Here is a 24308-nt window from a genome sequence, read left to right as displayed (position 1 = left end):
TTACTGTGCTTGATTTTTTTTTGTGTGTCCTCCAAGACATAAGACAGACCTTCTTTGAAGTCACTGTTTTGGGACAGGATTCGGCAAAAAAAAAAATAAAAAAAAATACAGATAGATAATAAATATGTAATTATAGGGTAATAATAGTGTAATAATACAGTAACAATTGTTACTGTATTATTACTAATTCAAATGCATTGAAGCTGCATTTATAAATTGTCAATTTATATATGCAAATAATATGTCAATTTTATATTTGTAAAGAAATATTTTTTAGTACTTGCATCTGTTGCTAATTTTATGACTCCTCAAAAAAATGCAGTATAGAAAACTGACAACTTATGGTTTAAATACATCTATTACTAGGTTATTACCATATTATTATTCATTTATTACAGATCTGTAAAGTGCTACCAAAAAAAATAAAAAAATAGCTGGAAGCCTAATTCGTACGCCGAACAGACTTCATCAAACCATTGTGCAGACGGTGTTGAGGTTGGGGTCAAAGCGGACCACCTTGCCCTCGATGGTTTTGGAGTTGGTGTTGTACATTGGGTTCTCGAAAGTGGCCTGGCCATTGCTGTTTTCGTGTGCCGAACAGCCGCTATACTCAGTTTTATCCGTCCTCCTTAAATCAGACAGGGACACAAAATCAAAACAGTATGATCACTATGGGTTAGAACTGCCTGGTATATCACAGTAAAGGATGAGGATTCAACTGCAGTGGTTTTAAATACAACACCCCTTCCCCATTAAATAAATAAAATAAATAAAAGCGTATAAATAAACACAGGTTTGATGAACAAAGTACGAATTATTCAATGTGTGATTCCTGACACTTCCATGTGACATGGAGACCAGTGAAATGTACCTACCGCTGTTTGTAGAGATAAAATCCGAACCCTGCGAAAATCAGGGCGAAGAAAGGCACAAGAATCGCGACGGCCACTGAGCTGCTGTTGGTCCTGGGTGGAGCCTCAGAGCTTCTTGTGGTCTCAGTGATGTTCAGACCTGCAGGACACAAAACAGAACTGACCTTACACTCTCCATTGGGGTTTATTTACACTGTGGAACTGTCGCTCGAATACAGCCAATACAGTTTAGATCAACTGTGTGTCACTGGAGCACCTGGAGGAAACCCACATAGGCATTGAGAGAACACACCACATTCCTAATTGAAGACCCAGAGACATTGCAGCTGTTGGTAGAGCCACCAAACATAGCCAGTCAGAACTAACTAAAAATATATTGACAATGGAAGCATTAATGCATTGCTCTTGTGGTCTGAAAAACATCTAAAGACAAATACCAACTTGGATTATTAAAACAATCAATCTGTCAACCCTAAGTCAGTGTGCCCAAACTTTTGCCTCCTGCCGCGTAATAAGAATTAAAAGCTGTTAGTTTGAGACATGATTAAGGTTCCTTTCCCCAGTGGATCTGGATTACACCACCCAGTCGTCCTGATGGAATTTCATGCCCCTGACCTTGTGCTTATGACGGTCAATTCATACTTTTTAGGTTCAATTAATTATTTTAATTGCAGCATAATCACGCTAAGAAATGTACAGCCGGGTGGGGGTTCACTGCCAACTCAAGCCTAATTGGACAATCAGTGGAAGCACAGAAGTGCATTTGGGAGTCAGGCTCGACACGGCTTAAGGCCTTTACACGCCTGCAGTTACTCTTTGTTTCGGTTTGTTTGGATGTATGGGAGCTGACTGGAGTGTGTATAGGTGATGACACCTTCTGGATTGCGGATTTGTCACCCACTGTTTAAGTAATGTGAACTCAACTTAGTCCACGGGACATTGTTGCCTATTGATGATGACCATGCCGGATGGATCGTCTGCAAGTCATCGAGGCTTGTGCAATACTGGCCCTTCCCTGATTGTTATATATCAATTACAAAAATGCATTTGTCTAGATTTAAAAACACACAAAAATAAAACATAAGGCCATGGGTTGGTGCTGTTTATTCAGTTGAAACTACACAACTCCGACATCAATGGCAGCCACTGCTCATTAAGCATCTTCTAGTCTAGATTTTGGAAAACACTGTTGGTGTGGATATTTTGCTTTTAGAGAAATCCATTTTAAAATTAATCTGATATGTATGAACAAAGCCGAAGAGGATTAACAGTGGCCTTGTACGTCATACATGTTTTTCAGTGCTGTAACCAACACCAGGACTCTTCCACTACGCTCACTGATCATAATTTAATATACATTAGCGCTCTTGCCAATAAACAAGGCACTGTTTTCGCCCACTCCGGTGCTTTATGTTTTTTAGCTGTTGTTGGCCACAGCCATGTTTTACACCACAGGATATTTTGCTTTTGGAAAAATCCCTTTTTAAAAATAATCTGATACGTATGAACAAAGCCGAAGAGAATTAACAGTGGCCTTGTACGTCATACATGTTTTTCCGTGCTACACCAGGACTCTTCGACTATGCTCACTGATCATAATTTAATATACATTAGTGCTCTTGCCAATAAACAAGGAACTGTTTTCGCACACTCTGGTGCTTTATGTTTTTTAGCTGTTGTTGGCCACATCCATGTTTTACACCACAGGAGTTTCACTCTGGGGTTGGGGAAATCTCCCCAAATCTCTCTTCGAAAGATCTCAGTGTAGAGGTTATTGTAAGTAAAGACAAAATGTATTGTATTTCTCTGGAATGATTGTGTGCACTGAAAGTTTCCTGCAACTTAAGATGCATATTGTAAAGCATCTTGCATCACAAGGGTCTCAGCTTCACTCCCATTTACTCCCGAACTAGTGGCACAGTGTCTGGTCACAGGAAAATAATGAAGCACATTGAACCCAAGCTTCCGACCTCTTTACTGAAGCGTACCTTGCCTCTGGAGTCCGAATTGTCCATAGTCTCGGCCGTGTACGTAGCCCTGGAACACATAAGTCCCGCCTTCGTGCTCGGCAGAGACCTGGAGGGAGAAACGATAACAGCTTTTTACAGCAATGCAAAGAGGTCTTCCACTCAGCGGAGAAATAAAACCCATTCATGTTTCGCTAAGTAACGCTGCTTACAAAACGGGCACAAAAGTGTCAGATCAAAAGGCTTAAGTATTTCACTATCAGAATTTGTGCACTCAAAAGCAAGAGCTGTTTTTCTTCCCTCATTTTTGCCTTTTTGAGGTGGCTGGCCAAATGTAAAAAGCAGAGGCATAATCACAGCTCTTCCCTGACCGGGGCACGCAGCATCAGCGCGTGATTAAGATGCATCTGCGCTGGAGCAAGTAGCGTGAATGTCAAGGTTTAGATAAAAAAAAATAAGAAAAGAATAACAGAACAACTCAAGGGGGAAACAAAAGGAGGCGCATATTAAAGTGCAAATGCATTACCCAGCTACAGAATTCACTCAAGCTCAAACGGGAAGCATTCCCAGCCGGAATACCACACTATACCACAAAGTAATCAAGCCCGTCCTAATGACCTGGTGAAGTCGATGTTAAATAACTCAGAATGCATCCGTCAAATTTCTCCGCTCCCTCAGGAGTTTTCTTATATCTGTATCTGAAATGATTCCAAGAAAAGATTTCCATTGCGCTCGTGTGATAACAGTGTTGTTACACAAAACAGCTACGAGGAAATGAAATGAAATCAATAACAATACCTCTCTCTCTTTCCCAGATTTAAAGCGATTGCTTCGATTGCTCTGTTCTGAGGAAATAGTGGTCTATACTACTGTCTTGATATTTGAGCCAGATTCCACTAATATTATCATGCATATAATAACATATAGTCAGGTATTAAGCAGTGTTTCATGGCTTTCTTCTCATGCAAATATAACCTCTGTAGATATTTAAATCAAGATGGAGCCGAGCATAATGTCTAAAGCACATAAATAATGTGATGAGACATAACGTCCTATCATTAAACAAAGATAAAACAGAGACGGTTGTGTTTGGAAACAGAGAAAAGGATTCGTATCAGCGCCTCAATGCTCTAGGCTCTAAAAACCAAGGCAGAAATCTTGGCGTTCTCAGACTCTGATCTCACCTTCACTAGGCGTATTAAAGCCATATTAAAGCTGTAACAATGCCGTAAAAACTCAACACTGGACTCCAGTTAGTTACAGAACAGACTTTTAAAGTGCTGCCACTAGTCTATAAATCACTGATGGTTTTGGCCCTGAATACAACCGGGAAATGTTTAAAGAATATAAAGCAATCTCTTAAATCCATGTAAAGTAAAGAAAGTAAAGAAGCATTGAGCTGTTAGTTACGGCGCGTAGAAATGGAACAGACTGCCAGAAGATCTTGGAAATGTAGGCACTTTAAAATCCAGGTTAAATCTTTGTATCCTCATGTGTCTCTGATGAAGAGGTAAGGGTTTTTATTTATTTATTTATTTACTTGGCTCCTGGTGCTCCCCCGAGTGTAAGTCAAATTTACAGCACTGTACTGAGACCAACAAGGAAGGGGACCCAGTAAACAAGGGACGTCCCTGGACGTTCAAAATAGGTCTAAAAGTAGTCTGTCCGTCAAGGACATATTTTAAACGTCAATGGACGTCCAAAATCCATCTTAATAAGTTAGTTAAGTGGTGACCAATCGATAACATCAGTGGACGTCCAAAATGTGTTTTATACAAGTCATTTATTTCTGGACCAATCAATAACGTCAATGGACGTCCAAAAAACGTCTAATAGTCGTCTTTCAACGTCTGTGTTTGGACGTCTTTTCAACTTTAATTTTCAACCTTAAGAGAACGTTGATTAGACGGCAGTCATTACGTTATTTTACTAGGGAGTGAGATGGTGGTTTCCTACCCTCCTCCAAAATGGACATTTCTTAGCACCTGGAGTAGCAATGACAGAGGCTCAGTTCTCTCTATTACAGGTCGTTGAAGCAGCCCAATGATGTATTAGCTGTGATTTTAAGGTAAAAGTAGTACATCGAGTTCCTTTAATTTCAACTTTGTGATTAAATTGTGGCTATCGTTTGCAAATGCCTGTCTGAAGGTCTCCTAGGAATGTCCCACTGCTTTGTATGTTTAGATTCTTTAAAAAAGTATTATTAATCGCGCTTGCCTATTCATTTTAATCACACATATGTTTTCTATCTCAGTTCTCTCGCATCCGTTATCTCTGTACATTCTCATTCGTAAGGCACCTTGAACGTCTGCGGTGTATGAAAGGTGCTCTATAAATACACTCGCTTTGCCTTAATCTTTGACAAACAATCGAGTGGTTCAGGAAAATCAGAGGCTTGTAAGCACTGACGTAAACTGTCACTCAGTTTATGAGCTCAGACATGAGAGCCTTCCTTCTGAAGCCTGAAGCTGTTTTGACTTGATGTCTGGGACCTTAACACCGATGCCATCCTCATCTCCAAAGTTCCAACGTGTGGTCTTAACTACAGGCCCAGCGCAGGTATGTGTAGTTTGCACGGATTCATCTGAAGAACTCTGGAAAATGGAGTCCCCAAAGCTCACAGTGCCTATATTCCCACTGTGTAGTCAGGCGCCCTGCGGCCCCCTGGTCTCAACACTGAACTGAGGAAGGCAGAGTCGTACAGGACACGTTTTAGAACCGTACGCATCTGCGGTGATATGTGTTTTATATTCTAGGAAACTGTGGACACTTCTAGAATAAACCAAACCAATAGAAGTCCTTACAAAGCCGTCCATGGTCCACGTGTCCTCTGTGATTTTGGTGTGGGAGCCGTGCAGCAGCGTCCTCAGGTGGTACAGCAGCAGGGTCAGACGAGCTTCTCGGCTTTTGTACACACCTTCAGGTCAAAAGACGAAACAACAAGCACACGTCAAAAGGCAAAGAAGGAAAGCAAACACTGTGTGAATTACATAACTCATACAACTCTGAACTGCAATCACATGACTGTAATTATAGATGTATAATTACGTATAATTACAGAATGAACCAGTGGCAGTTACACTGTTCTTTCGCAGAACACAGAAAAATGATTTTCATTGAAACTATAGACAAACCATGAGTCACAAGGATCTACTTTATTTTTAACAAATAAAACTCAAGACTTTGTCGGCCGGCGACAAACAAACTTCATCAAATATTAGAAATGTGCAGTAATTTTACTGAAATGTTTAAAACCTTGCTACAAATCTTCAACCACTTTGCAATCAATAGTCACACTTTGCTTTGATAGCATGTTATAAATATGTTATTCAATGCTTAATCATTTGTTATAAAGCCCAGAGACATAGAGAGTATTGGTGACATAATTACTGCTGATGGTTTTTAAACTCGTTTTGAACTAAAATTATAAATAAGGTATGTCAATTGATTTATAACACTGTTATAACACAATTACATAGAGGTTTAATTTGCACTTTGATGTACACTTTTTTAAATACAATTTCAATTAATATATTCATTCGTTCATTCATTCATTCATATCCTGTGATCACTCGATCATCCTGATCATGGTCGAGGTGGGTCCAGAACCCATGCCCCGGAATCACTGGGCACAAGGGAACACACCCAGGATAGGACGCTAGCCACTCACCCTGTCACTCGCGCTCACGTGTTCACCCAGTCACTCAAACCTGTGGATTGAGGCTTCACTAGTTCATGCAGGATATGCTGCATGTTTTGAAGGGTATGGAAGTGAAGTAGAGGTCAGACGGTCAACCCAAACCCAGCGGCTGTTAAGAGCCGGTTTCGGCTGACGTACCTGACAGTAAGAGCTCCGCGTTCCTGGTGCTGAGGGTGGCATTGACTCGGCCCGAGCTGCTGTTAAAGCTGTTGATTGTCAGCGTGGACGGCTGTTTCACCGCCTTGTGCTCCACGGAGCCCTTCCACACATACGCCGGGGCCAGGACGTCATTGGGAACTGCAATCCACAACAATTAAGCTGTCACACATTAGATGGCGGGGCCTTTCCACCTAATAATAAACTACGTAATGTGTTCAAAATAGATGGAGGCTTCTCAGTCCAGTTATTATTATTATTAATACTAGTGTACTTAACTGTAAAACACTTGTTTAAACTTCTCCACACCAGAATATCAGCCTATCAGCCAAACTACAGGTGTGTTATATTGATAACTGTAGTTTTAAAATGAAATATATTATTCATTGCCTTGCCTTTGGTCCAGGAGTAGACTCATATTCCCTCTCAGGGATATCAAGGCTCTGGGCTTTGAGGGGTTAATCATTTAAGGTAGTCTCACAGAAAATTAAGGAGGGCTGAGTAAAACACTGATAAAAGAACACAGTCTGTCTATATTCTCTAAGTACAGCTCTCCAGACTAAGTGCCGGTTATTAAAAATTCATGCCACGTCGATTATAGCGACGCCGTTCTGGAGGACGGATACTTACGGCTGGCTTTTGGGCTCGGAGTTCCTTGAATAGGAACCGTCACTTTCTCCGCCACTTTGGGGCCGACTGAAAGACACAGAGTGATGCGTATCACTAGCAGACACTCGCAGCAATACATTACACGCCTGATTTCCCCAGAAGAAAACACACGGAGAATGCCGTTCCAAGTGCAGAACACAGTGCACATACAAATATGAAGTACAGTGACAAGCTTAAGAACAGGAGAGAAATCCATGGCTGCTTTTGAAGCTACTTGTTACCCAGTGATGTTATAACAACATTTATAAGCTTATAATGACATGTATATAAAGCAATATAATTTTTAAACCCTTCGTATGCATGTTTTAGTTGCATGTGGTCACATGTTCATGAAGATCCAGGTCTAAAGCTTTCATTACTGTAAGCACACGGGCTAAAGGCAGCCATGGCCTGGTGGTTGGGGAACAGGGCGTGTAACCGGAAGGTTGCTGGTTCGATCCCCAGAGCCAGCAGGTCATGACTGAAGTGCCCTTGAGCAACGCAACTAACCCCCAACTGCTCCCGGGGCGCCTAGGCTAGGGCTGCCCACCGCTCTGGGCAAGTGTCCTCACTGCCCCCTAGTGTTCACTAGTGTGTGTAAATGTGTGTTTCACTGCATGGATTGGGCTAAATGTGGAGAACAATTTTCCTCTGTGTGCAAGTGCAGTGCCCAACAAATTGATTCTAATTCTAAAGTCCTGAACATCTTCCAAGCAAAATCGGGTATTGATTCTGGTATAATCTGGAACGGTGGCTTCCAGTTGCATCTACAATGTATTTTTGGAAGCAGGAGCCATTGGGAAACAAGTGGTGGGTGGTGTGTTACTTTTGAAAAACTAATCACAGGACTCACTCGTCGATCACATTTGCTAAAAACCAAACTGGATAACTGATATTAGTCATTGACTGAGCCATTCCCTTCAAAACCAACTCAAATCACGAATGCCTGTATTCATCAGAACCAAAGAAAAAAGTCCCTTTCTACTGTAATTAGCAACATTAGCACCATCATTCCAAGGCAGAACTAAAGTAACAACTTCAGAAGCTAAACTTTTCAGGGAACCATTACACAACTCTCAGCCCTCACTGCAGCAACAGGATAGAATCTCTTAAAAAAGAGCTAAACCTGCTGGAGGACCAATTTTCGAGCAACTAGGGTTGTCTGAGAAAGGGGGACCAGGGCACAGGGACCTGACCACAGAAAAAAATCATTAGAGCTGCAAAGAGAAAGCCCAAAATAGCGATCAGAGAAATAGCAGAGCTTCTACAGGGCTGCAGGGGTGAGAGAGTTCCACCCTCTACCATCTACCAAAGATTTCCCGAGAAGGAACAGAAAAGATATAAAGTCACTACACAGAAACACAGATCTACTGGTCTTCCTCCAAGGCCATAGAGGTCAGACTGAAACTTGCCAAAAAAAAAAAAAAAAAAAAGACAGAGATGAGCCAACATTGTCCTAAAATACAACATGCTCTTCAGCAAGAGTTCATCAGAAAATGAAACTGGAGCATTTTAAACAGGCCAAGACAGTCTCCGGATTTAAACCCAATCGACCTGTCCACCCACGAACGTCTCCTTTTGTAGCTCCAGCAAATTACACGCAACCTCGACGAAAAAAAAAATTGCTTTGTCCAAACAGCAATATTTAGAAAGTGCTCACAGTGCATTACACACATCGAGATCTAAAAGTCTGAGAACACAGTTTAAGTGCTTGTACTCATCCATTCATTCATTCATTCATTCATTCAGTCGTTCAGTCATTCATCAAGGATTGATGGGAAGAATCCTGAACAGAACCGGTCCACGAACGCGAGTTCTTTTGGTGTTAAAGGGCTATCGGTGTCGGATAAGGGTTGAAAGAGTCTCTGAATTTTGTGGCCATATAGCGGAGGTCTATTATGCCTGTTGTAACTTGTGAGTTTGTAAACCGTAATAAGTCGCTGTATTCACATAGTTTAATATGTGTTAGGGATATTACCCTGAAATAAAAGCTGACACTAGATGCTTTAAACTCGTATTTATCTTTTGATCTGGAACATAAACTTCATGAATATGCATCAAGCAGAGCCCGGTTTACGGCCCCATCCCAGGTTCTTGCCTTCTGCAGACGGCAGGCTACAAAGTTCAGGCAGAAACGCACAGAATTTCAAAGACTTGTCTACGAGGAAACAGCCGGGGATGGCATTTCTGAGTCTGTTTGTGTGAGTGTAAAGGGCCGTGTGCAAAAATTGGATGCTTCAGGTCAAATTACATATTTCAAATTTTTTTTTTAATGGAAAATAACTGAACATAGCTTCTACATGTGTTTTTTTATGTTTTTAGTAATGTAGCTGTAGCTCTGTCTGTGTGTGTTTGTGTGTGTATGTATGTGTGAATGGAAGGTTGGCCTACTTCTGCACACGGGCACTTTCCCAGTCCAGGATCCGTCCGGCCGGCACACTCGATGCTCCGATCCCCCGGTGAGGGTGAAGCCAGGCTGGCAGGAGTACAGCAGTGTGTAGCCAAAAGCAGGCAGATCCATGCCCACCACACTGGCATGAGGGGGGCTCCTCGGTTGCTTGCATGAGTGGGCTGCACGGGGACACATGGAGAGCCTGGTCAGGTGAGCTGTTCTCTAATCTGTCATGTTTGACAGATAACACCCCAGCAACATGTGCTAACTAGACCAGAACAAATGAGGCGGGATGGGACAGGGTCAGGGAAAGACGCACGTTTGTTATTTTACCTAGAAATGAGACGAACAGGTGGATGGCTGGAGAGCGAGTCAGGAACGGGAGGATGGATTAGTTCTTCTAGCACAGTTTATCAAGAACCTCAGAGAAGAAAAGAGGGACTTACGGATGCACAGGGCCTGGGAGCCGCTCCAGGTCAGGTCAGGCTGGCAGGTCCGAGTGGTGGAGCCAAGTAACAGGTGTCCGGTCTGACAGTGGAACCTCACCGTGCTGCCCACCTGAGATACAACATACATATTGGGACACTTGGAGTCAGTGCGCATATAGTCACTCATGCATATAAAGAGCTGGGGACAAGGGCAGTCATTAAATTAGACTGGTCTGTTTGTACCCCCACAGATCCAGCCCCTCTGGACTCCAAAGAACATTGGAATTCAGAAACTGGGACTTACCTCGCAAGGGACAACTTTATTCTTGAACCTGGTGGGAAAGGGCAGTCTTGTCCTTAAGCGAGGGAATACCTCGCGACTTGTCGAATGTAAAAATGTAATCTCAGACACAAATTTAAACTCTCCAGATGTGGTATCTGAAATATAGGCTGAGAATAGGTCCATGCAACCAAGCAAAGCCTGGTTCACCTACCACCTCTGGTGAACTGACAGTTGTCTCTCGAGATTAATTCCGCGGGGTGCGAAAGACTCCCATGCTTAAGGGCAAGGCTGCCCAGTCCTTGCAAGTTGGAGTCTTCCTTGCCAGATCAGTCCAGTGATTCCAGATCTCTGGAAGTGCAAGCTGACTACTGGACCCAGTGACATGTGGCACTACAAAGCTAAGAATATCCTCTACTCTATAGCATACAATTGGGAATGTGGTGATCCAGAAGTAGGTCCCCAATATCCATGCATTCCCAAACCATCCAAACCAAGCACAAACTCCACCACGTTTGACTGACACCAGCCAAATACCCTAATCAAAGCCAAGAGTGCTCCAAAGCCATCAGAGATTTTTGAATCCAAGAGGTTCCGCTCTGACCAAACTACCGTAATTGCTGCCATTCAGGCTAAATCCATTTTGTTAAAAGAATCACAGCAATCAAGGCACTCAAAACGTTCAGAGCCTTTCTTCCATTTCAGTATTTCAATACACTTTCTTTTCCCTCATAAGGAAAAGTCATTTCCTACATGGACAGCAACTGCATTTTTGCAGATCAACTTCCGATACTGCAGCTGAATCTCTAAAGCCTTGCCGAGATCAGATCCAACCTTAACCTAACATGTATGACTCTAATACACAGATGCTCCTGAAGAGCTTGCTTAGCCAGGTCAGTCAGTAAACTCCGCAGGCTGTGCATCCCTGCTAAGATTCAAACCCCTTCAAAAAAACCTCGACCTGACTTTACCCAAGCACTTTCATTCACTTGAAAAGTCATCCCCAAGTTGAGATGAGGAATCCTAGCACAAGTGTCCTATGAGATAACTAAAGAAAACCACAGAAAACTAGCTCTTTTCCAGCTGCCTGTCCTCAACACAAGTCAATAGACCTCAACACACCTGCCCTGTACATTTCTAAAGTATGGAAACTGTGACAAAGGCAAAGGGTGGAGATGCTAACTTTTGAACAGAGATCCTATGGCCCTAGCAGGTGGAACATCTCCCTGGCTTAAAGTGGCAGCTCCACTGTGCTGGTGACCCAGTGTGACTGGCACAAACAGCCCTCTGCTGGGGCCACCCACGCCATGCAGTACCAAATAAAGAGGGTCGGATTCCTATTCCAGCCTTCAAAAGCTTATCCCTCAGAGCCTGGCGAGGCCCCGGGGGCTGGGCCGAGAAACAGATCAGGCCCCGGATCGTTTTTTCCCATTAGCGTCCGACGCCATCCTTTCCCTTTTAGCCGTGCTTAATCCAGGTGCCTGCTCCCATCGTGTCACTCGAGGGTGAGACCTGCCAGCCGGGGGTTGGGGGAAATAATGACTTTCCATTCTGGGTAATGAAAGCACCTGCCGCTGCTTTTCTTTGAGCTCGTCGCCTTTGAGGTGGGTGGGGGGGAGGAGGGGGAGGGCCTTGAAAGGCAGCTAATGCTAGAGATCAGAGCCAGAGCGTGTAGGAAACGAGGATTCCGCGCAGACAATGAGAGCCGACAGAGAGGGAGACGGTCAGACACGTCTTTTAACTGCCGGAAGCTTCTCAGACGACGTTCCTCTGAACGATCCTGACAATAAGTCAATTGTGCTTTAGAAGAAAGGGCAGTTGGGAAGAAATGACAACACACTGGCTGTTATACACACACACACACACACACACACACACATCCTCAGATGAATTGCCTGAATCCAGCATTAATCATTCCTGTTAAATTGAACCATGCAAACAGCGGAAGTTGACTGCAATAAACAAGATGCACTTTCGTAATTGCCACACACAGTATATGCAGTACACAGGCAATTAAGCTAATTAACCAATATGTATTTACAGTAATGTAGAAAAAATAAAGCCTGCTGCAGCAAATAAGCAATCTGGCTATCCATCCCACCTACAAACCTAACCCTCAGAGGCATTCTGACCTAAAGACCTTTCTAGTTCTACAGTTACAGACTACAGACCCTGTTCTCCAATGGTCTGGACCTCCACAGAACAGGTACGATTTGCATACTCAGTGCTTCAGTGGATCAGACACAGCAGCTGCTGCTGGAGTTTTTAAACCACTCTGGATCACTGCTGGATTGAGAAAAGTCCACTAACCAAAAGTGTCCTGTGGGGGGATAGGGGCATCCAACTTGAAGGACTACCAACACACACACTGTGCAGTGACAGATGAGCTACTTTCTCTGACTTTACATCGAGGTGGACCAATGAGGTAGGAGTGTCTCGCAGAGTGGACACAGGGTTTAAGAACTCCAGCTGCAAATGCTGTGTCTGATCCACTCATGTGAAGGCAATGTGTTATTATATGGGAGGGGGGGGTGTCCTGTGGGGGTCCAGAGCTTTGAATAAAAGGGTGGAAGGGTGCAAAAACATCGGGTATTTTTTCCTCACCTTGAAGCCCAGGCTTGCATTCATAGAGCCGTACTCAGGGGTGCCTGGGTTTTCACACGTGGTCCTGGTGGGTTCTACAATGAAAAAGGGAGAGATACAGATGGTACATCAGTGTCATCATCATCATCAACATCATCATCACTGTCTGTATCATTATCGTTCCCATGATCGTTAACATCATCATGCATTACCATTACCATCATCATCAGCACCATCGTAGCTACCATCAACATTATCCTCATCATCATCTTCATCACTGTCATCACTAACAGCCAGCGTCTTTCACTATTTACATCAAAGCAAGCTACATTCGAAGTGACATAAAAGACACTGTAGAGGACACTAAGGTATACAGCCCATTCTTTACCCTCCTCTTGCCTTTTTATTGCATCATGTTCACCACCTCTTACCTGCGGAGGCAAATCCCAAGCTCAAATCCCAGCCCAAAACCAAAACACGCTCTCGCTAAGCCGTCCTCCGTACAAAAGTGGCACAAACTGGGTCAGCGCTGAGAAAGAAGGTACTTTCAGACTATTCCAGCAAACCATTACTCGATTACAGCAGCAGCCTTCTCTACCACTAAAAACGAGCCATCAACAAGGTCCGTAAAGTCAGACAATAAATTAAAATGATGTTGACTGGACCTAAGTAGCTTACATACTTTGCACATACGGAGTGCTTTTTTAAAAACAAGAATATGGATTAAAGCACAATATAAAAACATTAACAAGGGCCCTTTTTTGATGGGTTCCACCATTTTTTAGCAGTGTCCAAAAACATAGGGGACAATTTTCATTGCACTCAAGCAATCCCAGAATGCACTGCAAAAAGAAGTTTACAACCCATGCACACTAGTGGATAGTGGATAGTGGATACCCATAATCCATTGCACATGAGTGGTGTCTGAAATGGTACTGAATCCCATTCCCTATAATAGTGCACTGTGTAGTGAGTAATACAGGGAAGAGTGAATAGGTAGCCATTTCAAAAACATTTTATAGTGTATACATATTTATTAATTAATTAATTCATTGTCTGTAAGCACTTATCCAGTTCAGGGTCGCGGTGGGTCCAGAGCCTACCTGGACTCACTGGGCATAAGGCAGGAACACACCCTGGAGGGGGCACCAGTCCTTCACAGGGCAAAACACACACACAGATACACATTTACTCACACACTCACACCTATGGAAACTTTGGAGTCGCCAATCCACCTACCAACGTGTTTTTGGACTGTGGGAGGAAACTGGAGCACCCGGAGGAAACCCATGCGGACACAGGGAGAACACACCACACTCCTCACAGACAGTCACCCAGACTTGGACCCACAACCTCTTGGCTCTTTTTAATTTTTGTAGTGATTATAACCAAACTAATGATGGAAATGAGCTGATGTTTTCTGGATCTCCCCTCAGACAGTGTTGCTTCTAGAAACATTTAAAACATCCCCTGCAGGATTAGTAGATTATATCCATAGCCACAATGTATCCAGGACAACCCTCATAATACCATGACCATATTTATGTACGTAAGTAGGTTTCAACTTTTACCATAAACCGGAACTCAGATGATCCAGTGAAGAATCGCACTGATTTGTAGTTCATGAAAAAAAGATTACACTACACAGAGTGGGTCTCCCAAATAGCGGTGGCCATTTTTTGGTTTTAACAGGCTTCTGCTGCACTCTATTCTATTCTATTCTATTCTATAATATCTATTCTATTCTATTATATATAATAATGTAGATTGAAATGACACTTATTTCAATGGAACAGGAACCGTAAATCCTCAAAAGTGGCATCCACGAGGACCCACGTAACAGAAAGATCCAGAGACGAAGAGTGTGCGCTCTCCACTTGGTCAGATATTAGGAAACGGGATTTCTTCCTGAGTGGCGTGTGTATAGAAAGAAGCAGGTTGACTAAAGAAGTTGAAATACCACTGTATTGTGAAGTGAAGGCAGGGCAGGTCTGAATGTTTCTATGCGAAAAGCAGAGCTTCATGGTCCAGCAGCTGCATTCATGTTTAACACATAGGACCCTGAGTTTGATCCACATGTATTATGCATGTGAGACTGGAATTTATTACCTTCCTTTGACCATCGCATTCAGTGTCCAGCAGCAGAAACAGACTGAGATATGGACTTGGAGATTGGGCAATGGGTTTTATTTTCACATTTTAAGAGAATGCAGAGAGACTGTGTTCTTATTCAAGTTTAATAATGGAAGTGGGCTGAAGGTGAAGAATAAACCTATATAATACATTTTAATGCTATAGTTCTGTGGTTCCAAGGTTTTGAAAGGAACTTGCTAAATATTTGGTGGTACTTTTACTTTTTTTTTTAGGACTATAGCCCTCTAAACTGTTCTGTTCAAATCACGTTCGCATCCACAGCTGTGGAAAAAATTATGTAAAATGTTAAAGATCTATGTCGCAAAAACACAAAAGAATTCTGGATGCTGGAACACAAAATATGGCAAGGTTTTCAACACATCACCTATGCATCGAGGCTGGTTGCCGCTCCAGGTGCCGTCTGCTTGGCAGATACGTGTAGAAGAGCCCACCAGCAGGTAGGGGGCGCTGCAGCTGTACAGAACCTCCGATTTGAAGATGAAACTCTGCCCCTCTCGCTTGGTGTGGGGAGGGAGGCCCGGATCGCCGCAGAACTTCGCTGTAACCACAAAGTTACACAGTGAATTTACCACAAAGAACCGTAAAATGTAAACAATAACAAACAGGGTACACCTAATTATATTAAATTAGTGTCCAGAGTAGCAAATTAGATGTGTATTTCTTGCCAAACTAATATTTCTTTGAGGACTATATTGCACTAAAACTGCATACAAACACCTCTCCATGGTAACAATGTCCTTGGGCTAATTTCTCAATATAAAACGTTGATAAACAATGTCTCAGGGGTGAGGCAGGGTCACAACAACTCTTCAGACGTCTGGTTCTATTCACTACCACTGAGTACAGTTCTGACTCTAGAACACTTGAGCCCTCTCAGTGACATTATGCGAGAACAATGTTCTGAAACTGAAATATTAACAACTCCACAGACCTCCTCTTTAAAAAGCACAACGAGCTGCGTATCTTCTGCAGAGAAAGAGGATCTATAAGTGTCCAGCCCTCCGCCAGCGTCCCGTCCCCACTGCGTCTCATTATACCCAGCACTCGGTGACCTTATCATAGTCCATTCTCTTTCTGTCTCCATCCATCCCACAGAGCTGTACTCTCACCATCCACCATGTGCTGGTGAAGAACGTGGGCTTGATTTCCCTGAAATGACCAGTGTGACCATTATGAAGCTACGATTTATGATGAGTCTTCTTTAACTGTAAAACAGTTTCTGAAAACTGTTCAGTGCAAATGAATGGGGAATCTGGAGCCCACCGACCCACACACTGTGAAACAAGGCTGTTTCACCCAATCAGTTTTCTGTGACCTGCCTTTTGTCAAAAAAACAAAAACAAAAATAAAAATCATGGTTTAAAACAAGCCGTTCTGCTATTTTGCCGCTTCTGACGTCAACTACAGTGACTTTAGAATTGCTCCGCCCCCTCATCTGAGTCTGTCCAATCACATCGCTGGAACTGTGTTCATACGAGAGCGCAAAGACAAGGTTAAACGCAGCAAAACAGACACAATGAGCGCAGAGAAATAAGAGAAAGAGAACAGAGTTTCTGCTCTTCACTGCTGTGCACTCAGGGTTGGGGTGAACAGCGAGCAGCTCATTATCATTTAAAGGAACAGGCGCTGAAAGTGGCCATTCTGAACCAAAGCAGGTCAGAGAAGTGTGACACACACATGCGCATCATTCAGAGTGCAACTGAGGCTCTGGAATAAGCCTCTAAAGGTGTTCGGCGGTGATGACGGACGTATGCAGGGTTCATGTGGGCCATTATTGTGAGTGTTAAATCTGAATGTCAGTATCAGAATGTGATATTAATAATGGTATACAGATCCTGATACTGAGAGTATCTCAGCGAGCTGCGTGTAGAGCCATGTCTAAGTGCTGCATTAAGGACCTAATCACAGCTGTAATTCGTGGGTGAGTAACAGAGCGAGGGAAAATGGAGTGTTTACTGACAGGCCAAAGAGAAATGTATTTTTCATATGTAAAGAGATCAAAGGGCAAAAGCTCCCGACCTATAAATTACAGCCGAGCGGTCGGAAAAAGTGGTGTGTTTGGACGTCAGGAAGCGAGAGACGGGGCGAGTTTTAGTGTCGGCGTCCCTTAAGCCACAGGTCGACTCACCTGAATATAAATCAAAGGTAATGATCCCGCTGTAAAAGGAGCTGAGGCCAAAGGGCTGTGGCACCTGCCACACACTGATTTATATTTAAACGGGAGCAGAAAACGATGGAGGGATAAAGGAATAAAGAAATGAGGGAATGAAAGAACACATGGAGAAAAGAATAAAAGAACAAATTAATGTATAAAAGGATAAATGTGTGAAGCAAGGAATGAAAAGATAATGTTATAAAGCGATGAAGAAATGAAAGTATGGAATAATAATAAAGGAAAGAAGGTATGAAAGGATGAATAACAGAAGAATATATGTATGATGGAATGAACGTATGAAGGTATGAAGGATAAAGGGATGAAGGCATGAAGTAATGAATATATGAAAGGATTAAGGATTGAAGGTATGAATGGGTGAATATAAAGGAATGAAGGTATGAATGAATGAATACATGCATGCATAAACCGACGAAGGAATGAATATATGAAAGGATAAAGAATTGAAGGTATGAAAGGGTGAATATAAAGGAATGAAGGTATGAATGAATGAACAAATTAATACATGATTGTATGAAAGGATAAACCAATGAAGGAACGAATATATGAAAGGATAAAGGATTGAAGACATGAAAGGATGAATATAAAGGAATGAAGGTATGAATGAATACATGAATGTATGAATGGATAAACCGATGAAGGAATGACTATATGAAAGGATAAAGGATTGAAGACATGAAAGGATGAATAATATAAAGAAATTAAGGTATGATGGAATGAATATATGAAGGTATGAATGAATAAACAGATGAAGGCATGAACATATGAAAAGTTAAAGGAATGAAGGAATGAATGTATGAAAATATGAAAGAATAAACAGATGAAGTAATAAACACATGAAAGGATAACAGAATACAGCTATGACTAAATAAATATATGAAGGTTTGAAAGGATAAAGAAATTATGATATGAAAGGATGAATAACAAAGAAATGAAGGTAAGATGGACTGAATATATGAAGGTATGAAGGGATAAAGCGATGAAGGAATGAATGGATGCTGCTGTTAAAGCTGGAAGAACGGCGGAGGAGCTAGCTGAGTGAGCCGAGTGAAGCGACAGCGTTAGCATTAGCGTTAGCACAGCGGTGGTTAATTCACAGCGGCCGCTAAACGCTAACCGTCTCTAAACGACAGATCAGTGGAAGCCCTGTGGATCAAGGAGACGTCGCGGGATTTCAAACTCATCTTTAACTCGTCTCTCCGGGGCGCACTCCATCCATAAAACCATCCCAATCCCCGGAGAAAAGGAGCAAAAGAGAAACGGCTGCCGTGCCGCGGGAAAGAAGAGCCGGTAGATGCTAAGCCAAAGTAGTGGCGCTTCTTAAAGCTGCAATATTCTACAGTTTACCCAGAAGGTGTGATGTTTGTGAGGTTTTAACGGACCAAAATGTAGTCGTTTTTACACAACCGGATTCTGACCTCGCGTTTCCCTTCCAAAAGAAACAAGCTGTGATTGTTGGCTATGCTTTTAAGATATGCAAATCAGCTCTAAAACACTCTGAATAATTTATACATTCCAGACTCTAATCCTCAGGGACATGGGAAAAACTAAACCTCCTCTTTTCCATGTGTGGCTCCTAAATTAGAATATGTGGCACAGGAGAGTGGAGCGCGGAAGGTAAGTATGGTGGAGGAACAGGGGTTTCCTCCAGAGTGAGTGAGTCAGCTCGATGATGGATAAATGTATGTATCCCTCCGCCGTTGCCGTGGTGTCACTAGCCAGATCCTCCTCAATTCAAATCAGCCTGATTTTCCTCACAACTGTGTGCTTGGAAGAGTAATTTCTACAGCTCTGGCCTGAACCACCCTCACTGACTTGTGCAAATTGAAAGAGACCTGGCGGAGGCCCAGCTAGTGCTCGACTGCGAAGGAAGTTTCCTTGATGAATAATACACAGTGTCCGAGACGCTCTCAACACCACATGTCAACAAAAGCAGCCTCTCAAACAGGCAGATCACAGAAACACCAAATCTCCTTCGCCTTAAGAAAAGACTCCAGAGCGCTATGTAAACATAGTTAAAGTTTCTTAACGTTTCAGAAACACCACCCCTCTTTAAAAATACAGAAACGTTCCAATGTATGTTTCTTATAAATGTAAAAAAGACTGGGACTTTAAACATGAAACATGTGACCTGCTTTGGTCAAAACACCACAAGGATCAAACATCTTTTGTAGTGTGGGTTGGAAATACAAAATAAATAGTTACAGCAGTAATCAAGGATTTTCAGGTTGAGCCCAAAGCTTGGGGATGATGTGGTGTGTACATCCCGTGCTGGAAGTGAGTTAGCGCGATTAAATACCTCCATTAAAGCCTCGGGATCAGCTTTTTAATATTCGCACTTTGCTGTTGCTCACTTTGAGCTTTGGTCGGGTCCTAATACCTGAGCTGCCACTCGTTTTTTTTTTCTTTTCTTCCCCTAGCATGGACAAGATTTCCGCGCGGCTTTTTTTGAGTGGAATATTAGTGTGGTGCTAATCCCCAGGCCCAGGCAGATCCTCTCATGGAGTGCTTTTCCATTCGTGCCTTATCAGCACTACATGAATGGAATTTTCTAGGGGTCTTTTATTTTGTATTTTATATATATATATATATATATTTTTTTTTTTTTTTTTTTTGCCCCACTGCAGCAGCTGGCACCATGCCAAGTTGTAAAAAAAAAAATTTTTTTAAAGGAATTGCAAACGAAGCAGGAAAACTACATCGGAGGAAATTTGACCAGCGGGGTCATAGGGTCACACTCGCAACTTGACCACCTGGGGGCTTCTCACGGCCACGCTGAGCAAGGCTTTGATAGACTTCCTTCAAAGCAGATACAAGTCCTGAGCTGTGGGTTGCGTCAAAAGTTCAGGGACACCCACTATACAAAGTGACGTGTCTTCGCTGCGATAACATCACTCTTTTAATAAATATTAATAAATCAGACGTAAATAAATCAGAGTCTTGGTTCTTATTCCACTCCACACTCAGTAAAACCATGAAGCTTTTTCAGCTTAAAGGCATGAAAAAAAAAGAAAATAAACACTCGGCGTCCATTTTATCAGCTCCACTGACCACACAGGTTGTTCACCCTTTTTTTCGCCCTGTACACCTCAGTGCCCAGGACCCCCACAGGACCACAGCAGTGGTGTGTTAGTGTGTGCTGTGCTGGTACAAATGGATCAGACACAGCAGTGCTGCTTGAGTTCTGCGTAACACACTCTTATCCAATTGGTCCACCCTGTAGAAGTAAAGTATGTACTTGCAGCCAGTCGTCACCAATGAAGGGCTACGTAGCCCCCCGCTACTGCCGTAGCCTCCTGCTCATGACTGCCGTTTAATGGCATCCAACTCCGCAGAGGCACCTTCTCTAACTTTTTGAAAAGCAAAAGCTGGAAAATTCCAATTTGCAAAGGAAACAAGGTGTCCCCAAACGACTGGCGGACGCAGATGGAGTTCTGGTTCCGGAGTTTGGGCTGAGGGCGGGTAATGAGTTGTTTACCCCGAGCGGTGGGTTTGCGTGGCTGCAAAGGCTTGGGCAAACGAAAATAAGAAAACAAACTCCAGCTCTCTGCTGCTGTCTGGAAGAGACTGTGTTCTGCTGAGCGCTGTGTGATGTCTGGACCTCTCACAAATAAACAGGACGTCTCTTCATCCCAAAACAAACCCTCGGACCACTGCAGTCATTACTGCTGGTTTACTGTGCCTTCCTTTTTCTAAAGAGGGGTTTTTGTAATTATGTGGTGTTTAATTCCTTCATTAATTATGAATTATGATTATATTTATTCATATAACACTACAGATATACAGCTGTTCCATTCTGAGTGGACATGTGGCTTTTCATACTGATTCAGCTTAAAACATCAAAGTAAAAACAGAAACAACAACAACAAATAAATAAGAAACATATTTTACATTCATTCATTCATTCATTCATTCATTTTTATAACTGCTTTATCTTGGTCAGTGTTCTGGCGGGTCATAGAGACCACATGGAATCACTGAGCGCAAGGGAGGATCACACCCTATGGACAATTTCACACACTCACCCTTTCACTCACAAACTCAAGCCTGTGGACAGAATCACACACTCACCCAGTCACTCACACACACTCACCCGTTCACTCACACACTCAAGCCTGTGGACAGAATCACACACTCACCCAGTCACTCACACACACTCACCCAGTCACTCACACACTCACACAGTCACTCACACACTCACCCAGTCACTCACACACTCAAGCCTGTGGACAGAATCACACATTCACCCAGTCACTCACACACACTCACCCAGTCACTCACACACTCAACCAATCACTCACACACACTCACCCAGTCACTCACACACACTCACCCACTCACCCAGTCACTCACACACTCACCCAGTCACACACACACATTCATCCAGTCACTTACACACTCACCCAGTCACTCACACACACTTGTCCAATCACACACACACTCATCCAGTCACTTATACACTCACCCAGTCACTCACACACACTCTCCCAGTCACTCACACACACTCACCCAGTCACTCACACTCTCAACCAGTCACTCACACACTCAACCAGTCACTCACACACACTCACCCACTCACCCAGTCACACACACACACTCACCCAGTCACTCACACTCACCCAGTCACACACACACTCAACCAGTCACTCACACACTCAACCAGTCACTCACACACTCACCCAGTCACTCACACACACTCACCCAGTCACACACACACACTCACCCGTTCACTCACACACTCAAGCCTGTGGACAGAATCACACACTCACCCAGTCACTCACACACACTCACCCAGTCACTCACACTCTCAACCAGTCACTCACACACACTCACCCACTCACCCAGTCACACACACACACACACTCACACACACTCACCCACTCACCCAGTCACACACACATATTCATCCAGTCACTCACACTCTCAACCAGTCACTCACACACACTCACCCACTCACCCAGTCACACACACACACACTCACCCAGTCACTCACACACACTCGGCCAATCACTCACACACTCACCCAGTCACTCACACACACTCACCCAGTCACTCACACTCTCAACCAGTCACTCACACACACATTCATCCAGTCACTCACACACTCACCCAGTCACTCACACACACTCTCCCAATCACTCACACACTCATCCAGTCACTTACACACTCACCCAGTCACTCACACACTCATCCAGTCACATACACACTCACCCAGTAACTCACACACATTCACTCAGTCACTCACACACTCATCCAGTCACTCACACACATTCACCCAGTCACTCACACACATTCACCCTGTATGCTGTATGCTGAAAGGTAGTATTTTGCTGTTATAAGGACTCACGCATGCAGAGGGGTGTTTCTCCGCTCCAGGAGCCACTGGCCACACAGGTCAACACTGCGGGGAAGGACAGTTCATACCCCATCAGGCAGCGATAGCCCACACTGGAGCCCCACTGGAACACTGACCCTTCCACCTCTCCATGGGCCACGCTGGGGGGAGGGGGGCACGTCACCGCTGCGGAAAAACAGACACAGGCAGAGAGGTTAGCAGGAGATTAAAATATATTTATATGCACTCAAAAATAAAGCTGCCATTGAATTCAGGAGGGTAGTGTACAGTTTTGGACACAGGTGCATGAGCAGCTTTTTTATATCAGTGTATTTTGGGTGTCCACTATGTACTGCGGTGCACTGTTTGAGCACACTAAAAAGTGTGTCTTCTGTTTTTGGACACTACAAACAAAATGGCGGAACCTCAAATTAGTGCACACTATAGTGACTCTGTTCTGCTCCTGGAGGTCTCCTGAAGTTTCAGGAGATATAAAGCACTCCTGATTGGACAACGTTCTGCTGGGGTGAATTTTAACTCATCAAAGCTTCACAAAGCCCTTACATTGTTTCACTCAATGAGCCTCTTCAGGATTCCTCTGAAGGCCCAGAATGCCCTGGGGACTGATATTGATTTTTAAAGATGATAGTGTGTCATACATCACAAAATGAGAAAAAGCAAAGCTCAGACACCATTTACTTCTGACTATGCTTTAAAGCCAGAACTGACCAGTCCTTCTTTAAAGAAAAAACATGATGAAAGACTGTTGCTAACATGTGCTGTGACACTATTCTGGTTGCCCAGCATCTCCAGGGGCTTGGATAATACCAAGACCAGTTACTCTGCTAAACATCATTTTACGGTGAAACCATCCTAAAATAAACATATTTCCCCCCGTTTCTGTGAGTGAACAAAGTCCTGGGTCTTAATGAAACATCTGTGACATTCTTTGGTCAAAATACCACAAGGATAACACCCCACAGCAGCATTCTTCTCTACCCCTGTCTAAATAGCCCTGCTCTAAATCAACACCTGTTCCTTTAAATGGTAATGAGCCACTCGCTGATCACCCCGACCCTGAGCACACAGCAGTGAGGAGCGAGGAGCCGTTTTCGCTCAGATCTCTCACTGCTCTGTTTTGACACAGTGCACTCGTTTCTCTGCGCTGATTGAGTCTGTTTTGCTCTGTTTAAACATGTATGTATGCCCTGTCCAGTGCTGTGATTGAAGAGACTCAGACAAGGGAGGTGGGGCAATTCTAAAGTCTCCGCCCTTGACAGCTATTTTTATCCATACATTCAACGCACCCAGGTTGGTGGATTCATTCATTCATTTATTCTCTGTAAGCGCTTATCCAGTTCAGGGTTGCGGTGGGTCCAGAGCCCACCTGGAATCACAGGGGGCGCAAGGCGGGAATACACCCTGGAGGGGGCGCCAGTCCTTCACAGGGCAACACAGGCACACACACACATTCACTCACACACTCACACCTAAGGACACTTTTGAGTCGCCAATCCACCTACCAACGTGTGTTTTTGGACTGTGGGAGGAAACCGGAGCACCCGGAGGAAACCCACGCGGACACGGGGAGAACACACCACACTCCTCACAGACAGTCAC

General features: G+C 43.5%; 1 protein-coding gene across 1 annotated transcript in view; it reads right to left on the bottom strand.

Annotated features, from left to right (window-relative positions):
• Positions 1 to 306: 306 nt before the first annotated feature.
• csmd3a (CUB and Sushi multiple domains 3a) overlaps positions 307 to 24308 on the bottom strand; it is a 287911-nt gene continuing 263909 nt past the window's right edge. The window contains 11 exon segments of the mRNA XM_066676154.1: positions 307 to 628; positions 876 to 1011; positions 2861 to 2948; positions 5644 to 5756; positions 6678 to 6836; positions 7326 to 7391; positions 9735 to 9914; positions 10182 to 10293; positions 13048 to 13121; positions 15545 to 15718; positions 22701 to 22874. Coding sequence (XP_066532251.1) covers positions 469 to 628; positions 876 to 1011; positions 2861 to 2948; positions 5644 to 5756; positions 6678 to 6836; positions 7326 to 7391; positions 9735 to 9914; positions 10182 to 10293; positions 13048 to 13121; positions 15545 to 15718; positions 22701 to 22874 — 1436 coding nt within the window. The 3' untranslated portion in view covers positions 307 to 468.

This window comes from Hoplias malabaricus, chromosome 1, assembly GCF_029633855.1.
Source record: "Hoplias malabaricus isolate fHopMal1 chromosome 1, fHopMal1.hap1, whole genome shotgun sequence".
NCBI lineage: Eukaryota > Metazoa > Chordata > Actinopteri > Characiformes > Erythrinidae > Hoplias > Hoplias malabaricus.
The sequence above is the reverse complement of the archived record's forward strand: the minus strand, read 5'-3'. Positions and strand labels throughout refer to the sequence as shown.